The sequence below is a fragment of the Poecilia latipinna genome, unplaced genomic scaffold, assembly GCF_001443285.1.
Source record: "Poecilia latipinna isolate Pla-1442-1.1 unplaced genomic scaffold, P_latipinna-1.0 Scaffold134, whole genome shotgun sequence".
Lineage (NCBI taxonomy): Eukaryota > Metazoa > Chordata > Actinopteri > Cyprinodontiformes > Poeciliidae > Poecilia > Poecilia latipinna.
The window spans coordinates 20470-29291 of record NW_015112750.1 but is presented as its reverse complement, the minus strand read 5'-3'; the positions used below and the strand labels follow the sequence as shown (position 1 = coordinate 29291).

Here is an 8822-nt window from a genome sequence, read left to right as displayed (position 1 = left end):
GGAGCCATGTGCGGAGGCGCTGGGCGGAGCCGCTGGGCGGAGCCATGTGCGGAGGCGCTGGGCGGAGCCATGTGCGGAGGCGCTGGGCGGAGCCGCTGGGCGGAGCCATGTGGGCGGAGGCGCTGGGCGGAGCCGCTGGGCGGAGCCATGTGCAGAGGCCCTGGTTGTCCTGGGTTTGGTTCCTGGTCTCGGACCGTTTGCTGCCTGTTTTCACCTTCTCTCTCTACCCTGTTTCCAGAGGATTTACTGTTTCTAAAAGGTCAAGAAAGCCACTAAATCTTAAAAAAATAAAAACAAACGAAATAAAAATAGAACATGAAGTTTATTTTTTGAACTTATGTGAAAAAGATACTAACAGCTCGAATCATAATGTCAAAACTTTGGTTTTTACAGATCTCTGCGGTATAACTTGCATAGGGTAAAATAAAAGTAAAAACATAAATATATATATTAAAATATTTATACAGGAACAGTTCTACAGTAGAACTAACTGCTAAATATTTCTACTCTGTTGTTCTGGTCTTTGTCAAAGACCAGCTAATTTTTCACTAGCTAATTAGCTGCTTTAACTAGTTTAATCTGAGTTAACAGAGCTAAAAGGCTAATTAGCTTGTTAATCAGGTTATCTTGCTATAAAATTAAGACAGTATTCAATGAAATTCAGCACAAAGAGCCACGTTTACGTAACTAAAGCTCAGTATTTGAAGGTTACAGTTCTCTCTCAGACAGAAGCAGAAGTGGGATGGAAGGTGCCAAAAAGCACAGGCCAGACGGGGTGGTCCGGAAACGGCTTGGGGATCCAGTGAAACTTAACAAGCATGTTCCCGTTGGATGTTAAAATGAAGTGTAACACAGATATTAATGTAGCAAGTATCACAACACAGCAGAGGAATGCAAACTGGAGCACTGGGACATCAAGCTGGACGCGAACCAACTGCAGCCAAATACCCGTGTAGTCATAATAGCTCAAACTGCACCAGTCCTTCAATGGCCAGCCAGTTTCAAGCGTTACGTTTTCAGCACAGCTGGCCAGGAGTGTTTTTAAAATGAGTCCTTCTGCGGATGGAGGTGTATAGTTACTCATCTAGGGAGGGAGTGGGGCTTCGTGTTGGGATAAATCACTGGTAGGGGTTTGGAGTCCATGCTTGAATCTCATATCGTTACTCTGCTGTTTACCGTTCTTTAGCACTTATGAGTGTGAATACACTTTTTTCATTAAGGAGGCCAGTCAAGGGCACAAACTGTAGCACGGTGCCACACTAAAAAAGCAATTTCTGCAGTCTTGGATTACAATAAACAGTGAGCCAAACTTGAATAACAAAACCATTTACTTTCCCAAACTACGCTAAGCTGAACAGGCTAATTATGTGACTAGGGAAATTAGCCCGTGCCATCAGCCACTGTAGCAAACTGATCTACTGTGTAGTTTTTGCATACTATGATTAGCCTGTGCAGCTTACGTGGTTAGCATCTCGTCTTTTGTACATTTTTTTATGTTGCTCCGGTATAAAGGGAAACGCTCCTTATGACATAATGATACAAATCATGTGTGAGAATTCAGGCAAAGTCTGTAATTTGATCAACACGTCAGGAAGGAGGTGGTATGGGTCGGTTTCTAAGCTAGCTGTTTCCAAATGTTTTTAATACCGTCGTCTGTGAACCCAACCAGATGTGTTACCTTCACAGACACATTAGCTCAACTCAAACAAGAGAAGCCATGAATAAACTGACAGAAACAACTTTGGAAAACCATTTCAGTCGCTCTGTTCAATGCTCCCGACGTCCATCTTGGTGTCTCGAATGATTAAATGACATAGTTGCAAAGACTCTATTTGTAGCACTGCTATGCTAACTATAGTCAACTTAAGATTACAAAATGCAAACAACTGTTTAATTGGCCCCCTTTTCTCCTTTATGACGAGTTTTTTTGTCCAACAGTCTGATGGTGCTTTTTCATCTTTCCATTATCAAACATTATAGATGAGATGCTAATTAGCTGCATGGCTATAATCTAATGTGTTTAACAACAAAAAAAATATTAATGGTGGTTGTTAAACAACAAAAGGAGTATTTAATTCCTCTAGTAACAAGGAGTGTGAACCAAACACTAATGATATGGGCAAACTGATTGACGGCTTTAGACTGACCAATCAGATTCCATGGGTAGTCAATGCCCCATTGTGAATAAACTAATAAACTCATTAAAGTTGCCTCTTGATGTTCTGTTTGTGTATTTTTTAGAGGTGGCCATCCTCTGGGCTGCTCACCAGGTTCACCACAGTTCAGAGTACTACAACCTGACCACGGCGCTCAGACAGTCTCTCACCCAGCAGTTCACCTCTTGGGTAAGACTTTTACTTGTTCTCTTCTAGTACAACTCAGCAAGTCCAATATTAACAGAAAAATAAACATCGTCCCCATAGCCAGAATTTTTTTCTTCCAAATGTTCATTGTTGTTCATTAGTGAAATCACACATCTAGTTTATTTATCTGCTGCTGTAAATAATCACTAAAGCTCTAAATCTGCAAACAATGAAACCTTCAAATGCTCCAATTTGAGTGATGCTTCGAAAGCTGGAGCGATAAATCTGTTCACACTGAAACGTTTTGGTACTGAATGAATACGGTGTTGTTTTAAACACGACCAGAACATTTAATGTCTGGGACTCCGCGTTCCGCCCGGTGGCTTTAAAACGCGACACCAAAACAAATCAGAGCAGGAGAACTCCCAGCTACCACTGAAGCCTGATGTTTGTGAACATTACGGTTTCCTATTTGGCTGCGGTGACGACGGAGGGAAAAAGGTGGACCAAACCAAAGCTTCGTCAGTGTTTATCAACAGTGACGAGCGTAATTAAGTTCGCGCTTTACTTTACACATTACTGACCTGAATGACGTCATGTTAGACCAGCAGACATACGACCACACACCGGTGTTTAACTCTGTCCACTACATACACTGACTTATATTTAAAAACTCTAAAGAGACTTAAACAAACTTCAGCATCATGTTTTGAGAGTCTTATTTAAAAATTCTCTAGACGTGTGTTGGGACGAGCCGTTAGTTTCCATTGCCGACCTCTGCAATATGGCGGATGAAATTGAGAAAGTTGTTACTAAGTCTATTTCGGCTCGTCTGCTGGTAACAAGCTCATATAGGTTCTGCTCCGCTGGCGGCAAAAACAAGGAGGCAGGTGAAAGCTTGTACAACTTTATTCCTTTCCTTGGCAAGGCGAACAATGAGCTGCACAGCTAGAGTCTCTAACGCTCCCAGCTCTTCTTCTTCTTCCCCGCCCCTACCCGTTGCTCTCTACCGCCCCCTAGCTTCTGCAGTCATAACGGAGGCTCGGATTGTCGTTACTGAACATTTTGTGTTCCGTTTGAACAAACGGTGACAGCTGATAACGCTCGTTGAAGCCTCCTGCCTTCTTTTCCTCTCCCGGTTATTTTGAACAGTAGCGGATTAAATATTGAGATATCTCGGTTTTATTCACTAGAATATCGCTGTTTGAATTCACCAGATAATTCGGAGGTTTCGTGAGTTTCTCAAGCTTGCTGGGCGCTGCCGAGGGTTTTCATCAGCGCTGGTTTTGTCTCACCTGAGCCCAGTTTGATGACCTGCTAAGCCGCATCAGCGGCTGCAGAAATGGTTGACGCTCTGTGTCCAGCAGCAGAAGTTAAGATTTTCTAACTCCAGCGTCGTTGGACTCGCTTGGCCCGAGTCAAACGCTCAAAACATTAGACACGCAGACTCTGGATGTAAACCTGACGCTCAAATCACGTCACACCATTTGGCTAAAAAATAAATAGAGCCAGATAATGTTTTAAATATGCAGGTTTTTAACTAATCTTTTTTCCTGCACTATTTGCATTGAATTTCTACAAAATATGACGCTAAAAGTAACGGTAAGATGCTTTTAGGTCTGTTTCTTTCTTGTCATTAAGATGGAATCTGAGACTCTTTTTTTTAATTTTACATCATTTTACATGAAAGAGGTAAAAAAAAATCATAAAAATACTATCCACCCTATTCTTACAGAATTTTATGTTTATATTCATTTTAAATCCTAAAAATAGACATAAAAATGTGGTTATTTAAAAATTACAACAAATTTTAAAAAGAAAAGAATCTCAATAAGTAAAGGAGCTTGTTGAGTGATCCTGTCCTACAGCAAGTGTTTTCTAAAATTACACTTTCTCAGTCGCAGATTATATAATTTATAGACGCAACTCCACAGGTTTTATGTGTTTTATTGATGCCTCAAAGGCTTTTGATTGGGTTAATCATGAAACTGAGGCGTTCCCAGATCTGTCGTTAGAATTTTGTCCTTTTGGTACACGCATCAGCTAATGTACATAAGTTGGGGTAATTGTGTGTCAGCTCCTTTTAAAATAAGGAACGAGGTTAGACAGGGAAGCATTTTGTCTCCTCTTCTTTTTAATGTATATATGGATGATTTATCAAAGTGGCTACAGCACTGAGGGGCAGGATGTGTTGTTGGTGGGGCCATAACTAACCATCTGATTGATGATTTAGTTATTTTTAGTCCTTGTAATGCTGGTCTTCAACATTTATTGAGGACCTGCTCATAATATGGTCAGCAGTATGACATTATGTACAATGCAAAGCAGTTTGCAGAAACTCAAAGTGGCTTATAATGACGGAATGAGGATGGTGCTTAGGATGCCCAGATGGACCAGTGCTGGTCAGATATATCTCCACTTTTCATGCTTTTCTTACGAAACCTTATGCACAGGTTTATGTGGAGGTTGCCTGTTTCTACAAACAACATCATCCAGATACTAACGGATATCTCACACAGCTCAGTCAGGTCTAAGTCCAGAATGTGGAATGACTGGCGGTCTAGCCGTTCTGTAAATCAGTGACTTGTATATGTGATTATTGTCTTTGGATGTGATTCTTTTTTTATTTTGTTTTTATTATCTTTCTATGGACCTATTTGTGTCTTTAATAAAGCTGATGATAAAATGGAGTTTTCTGCTCCTGGTTGTGTATTAAATAGTTTGACATGGTGTCCTGTTTGTCTCTTTTGTCCACTTCAGATCTTCTACCTTCCCATGGCTCTCGCTGTTCCTCCCTCCGTCTTTGCTGTTCACATACAGTTAAACCTTCTCTACCAGTTCTGGATCCACACTGAGGTAATTATGACATAAATACAATAAATAAACAAACCTGTGGATTTTCTAAAAAAATGAGCTGCAGCAAAACACCTTGGATTATCCCAAAATGAGCTCAAATCTGCAGAAGATTTATATTTTTGTATTAATTTAGGTCTTAAATTAAAAAGCACATTTTTATTGGATGATTTTAAACATGGCAGTCAGAAATATTCTGCGGGGGGAAAACAGCATTACATTTTCTTTCTGTTCTGCGCTGTGTGAGCTTACCCATCCATTTCCTGTCGCTAGGCAGAGTTAATGTTTAACTGAAAACTCTTTAAAGTTATCTCTCTTCTTATGCCAGTTGCAATTTGTCGGTTAAGTCAGGCTTTCTCGTCTCGGCGGTGCAGTGTGGAACCTGTGTTCAATAAAAAATAATGAGATTTTATGAAAGATTCCAAACAGAAGCACAACCACTCTGTCTGCCTTTAAAGTGACTGGGAATATCACGTTTACAATCCCCAGGATCATTACAGGCACTGGGAGGATTTGGAACGCCCTCCCTCCATCTTTTAGTGCACTATTAGTGAAAAATGTCGTAATAGTCACAATTTTCTCAGAGGATGTAATTTATACCTCCTTTATAGACTTTAATTTTTTTTTTTTTTTGATGTAATGTAACTTTACTGGCCGCAGCTTCAGAGCTGAAGCGAAGCGGCGCTCTTTCATTCAAGATAAAACTCTCACGCTCAGCAGATGTTACATGGAAATAATGAAACATTCGGTTCAGACCGCACATGCATACATACCGAAAGATCAGATCAGGCTCAGACCAGTACAGAAATATGAACTGGGCTAAATTTGACTGATTGAAGTTGATATTGTGGGGGGAAAAAACAATTAAAGCTGTGATGTTTCAGATCTTCTTATTCGTAGCGATAGTGTTGCCAGAATCATTACATACGTGACTGAAGAACGTAGCAAACATGCATTTAGAGCCACTCAAACGTATTACAATATACAAATTTTATTATACATATACACCTATTAATACACCTATAATACTGAAAGAAAAAATAAATAAAATGCACCAATTTTTGTTGCTTTTTCAACAAGATGAAAAAAGTTTAATTAAAAGTGAAACTAGAAAACAAACCTTCATTCACATGCGTCTCGTCTTGAACATAAAGGAAGATTCATTTGTTTGGATAAACCTTTAATTGAAGTGGTCTGATAAGACTGACATAGACCTGTCATAAACATGAAGGAGTTTTCCTAAATGTTTACGAATCTTGAAGTGTCATTCCGTAAATAATGACACTTTTAATGCTAAGCTGCACTGAAAGTCTATTAAAAGCGTCAACTTTGCATTAAAAATGTCATTATTTGCCGAACGACACTCATGTTTATGAGAGTGTCATGTCAGTTTTGTGCACACTCCTTAAAATAGCATCTTACCAATTGTTTGTTTCACAATACTTACCGAAGATCATTATGTTCATTCAGAAATTACAATAAAATTTGATTTGTTGTTCATTTGCTTCTCATTACTGGGTTAAAACATAAGTTCCCACAGTTTTAGCAGCATTTTTGTTTCCTTGTTGAATCAGCACTTCCAAATAAAATGATTATTTGATCCTCTGCTGTCGTTTTGACGAGCCAAAACGGTAAAAACACATCTGCTGAGGTCATGTTGTAAATGTATGTTTCATTATTTGAAGTGAGAAAAACTTAATTTATGTCATTTTATGCAAATAAGTGTTCAGAATTGTAACTTGGAAACTGAAACATTGTTGTTAAAGAAGAAACTTTCATACCTAATGCTTTGTTTTGTATATTTTTTATTATGCTTAACCAGCTGTTTGTGTGAGAAGATCGAAGTCATCCAAGTGCATTAATTACACCCGACCACATAATAAAAGCAGCAGCAATTCTGGTTGCAGAAATTAATCTACAAACTGGAAACTATGGCAACCATGCCCAGAGACTGGGAACTACTGGGTGTGAGGGCAGAGCTAAATTTAGCTCAATTTAAGTTCATTACTTTTGTTTTCTGCAGCACAACTTCAAAACAAACGTGACAAACAGCTTTAAAATCATACTGAAAACAATGAGATTCAGTTCAAATTGACTCAAATCAATCCAGTTCATTCTAGTCTAGCCGAGTTAGCTTTAGACTGAAGGAGGAAATATGCAGGTGGTTGATCAATTAACTTATTTATTTCAAACAAAAGATTCATGGCCACCTCTGGATCAGCGATGTGCGGTCAGGGGAGAACTCTCCTGTAATCCTGAAAAGTAAAATAGATGCTAATAATGATCAGAGAACATCACATTTTTTGTATAAATTAGTTTTTTTTATTTGTAATGTCAAGAACATCGATTTTTTTTTATGGTTAAAATGACATTTATTAGTCACATTTCCTTTGAAATGTGACTAATAAATGTCACATTTATTATTTTTTTGGGCTTTGCAAGATTTACAGAAACCTTTTGGTTTCTTAGTGCCCCTCTAGTTTCTATGTGGGAAAACAAAAACTGTGCAAAGATAACGGCAGCCATATTAATAACATCCATTCATTGTGTTGTACTGGAAGAAGAAAATATTTTATAGGAAATTACCCTCTGGACATTTTCTTTCATGGTAAAATACCTGTCAAAAGTTTTATTTAAAAGATCATCAATGTGAAAAATCCGTGACATTTTGCAGGTAATCAGAGACCTGGGACCTCTGGAGTGGATCTTCAACACGCCCAAACATCACAGAGTTCATCATGGTGAGTCAGTCAGACGGTCAATCATGTCTTAAAGTTTTATAATTATGTTCCCATCACAAAATGTGACTTCAACAGGAAGAAACCTTTACTGCATTGACAAGAACTATGGAGGAATCCTCATTATTTGGGACAGATTGTTCGGTAAGAAAAGTGATAATTGTCTTCATTTCACTCCTTCTTACCTCCTAATTTGATGTCCTGAATGTAAATATAACCTACTTGTTTGTTTTTTTTGTCATTTTTTCTTTTTATAACCTTAAAGTAAAACTATGCATGTAATTTTAAAGTATTGCTGCAGCTTCCAGTCAGGTGTATTCAGTCAGGTTTGATGTCTCTACTGGCCTGTCACTTCATCCCAATGGAAAATATAAGTTTATGGATCATTACTTTAATGATAAACTGAACATAGAACGAAGAATTAGGAAAAGATTTCTAGTGTTTTATACTCTAAGTCAAAGAGCCATTTTGCTCTCAGAGCAGATAAAAAAACTTTAGAGCTTACACAACTTTTACAACTTACACAACTTTTTGCAAAAACAGTTAAAAAACACATTTGATGTGTACTTTGTTAATGTGAAGCCCTCTGAACTGCCTTGTCGCTGAAATATGCAGCATAAATGAACTTCATTGATCAAATTTAGATAAAAATCTACTTTAGAAAATGTGTTCTAGTATTTAAAGAACACCAATTTCATCTCTATTTCTGGGGTTTAAAGTAAAGATGAACATAAAATTTAGCAAAAGAGAGGATGAATATTATTTTTGTAAAATAAAAACGCACAGATTACAACCCATTGACAAGAAAAGGTTATTAAAAGCATAATACTGGTACTTTTAGTGCAGAAATTCAATGCAAATATTGCAGAAAAGAACACTAAAAACATATAAAAACCTGCATTTGTTGTTATACACACACACACACACA

At 38.0% G+C, this 8822-nt stretch overlaps 1 protein-coding gene across 1 annotated transcript in view; it reads left to right on the top strand.

Annotated features, from left to right (window-relative positions):
- Positions 1 to 8822, top strand: part of LOC106945211 (alkylglycerol monooxygenase) — a 51496-nt gene that overhangs the window by 25461 nt on the left and 17213 nt on the right. Inside the window, exons 3-6 of the mRNA XM_015028748.1 lie at positions 2242 to 2345; positions 5064 to 5159; positions 7831 to 7897; positions 7973 to 8038. Coding sequence (XP_014884234.1) covers positions 2242 to 2345; positions 5064 to 5159; positions 7831 to 7897; positions 7973 to 8038 — 333 coding nt within the window. The remainder of the gene's footprint in view (positions 1 to 2241; positions 2346 to 5063; positions 5160 to 7830; positions 7898 to 7972; positions 8039 to 8822) is intronic.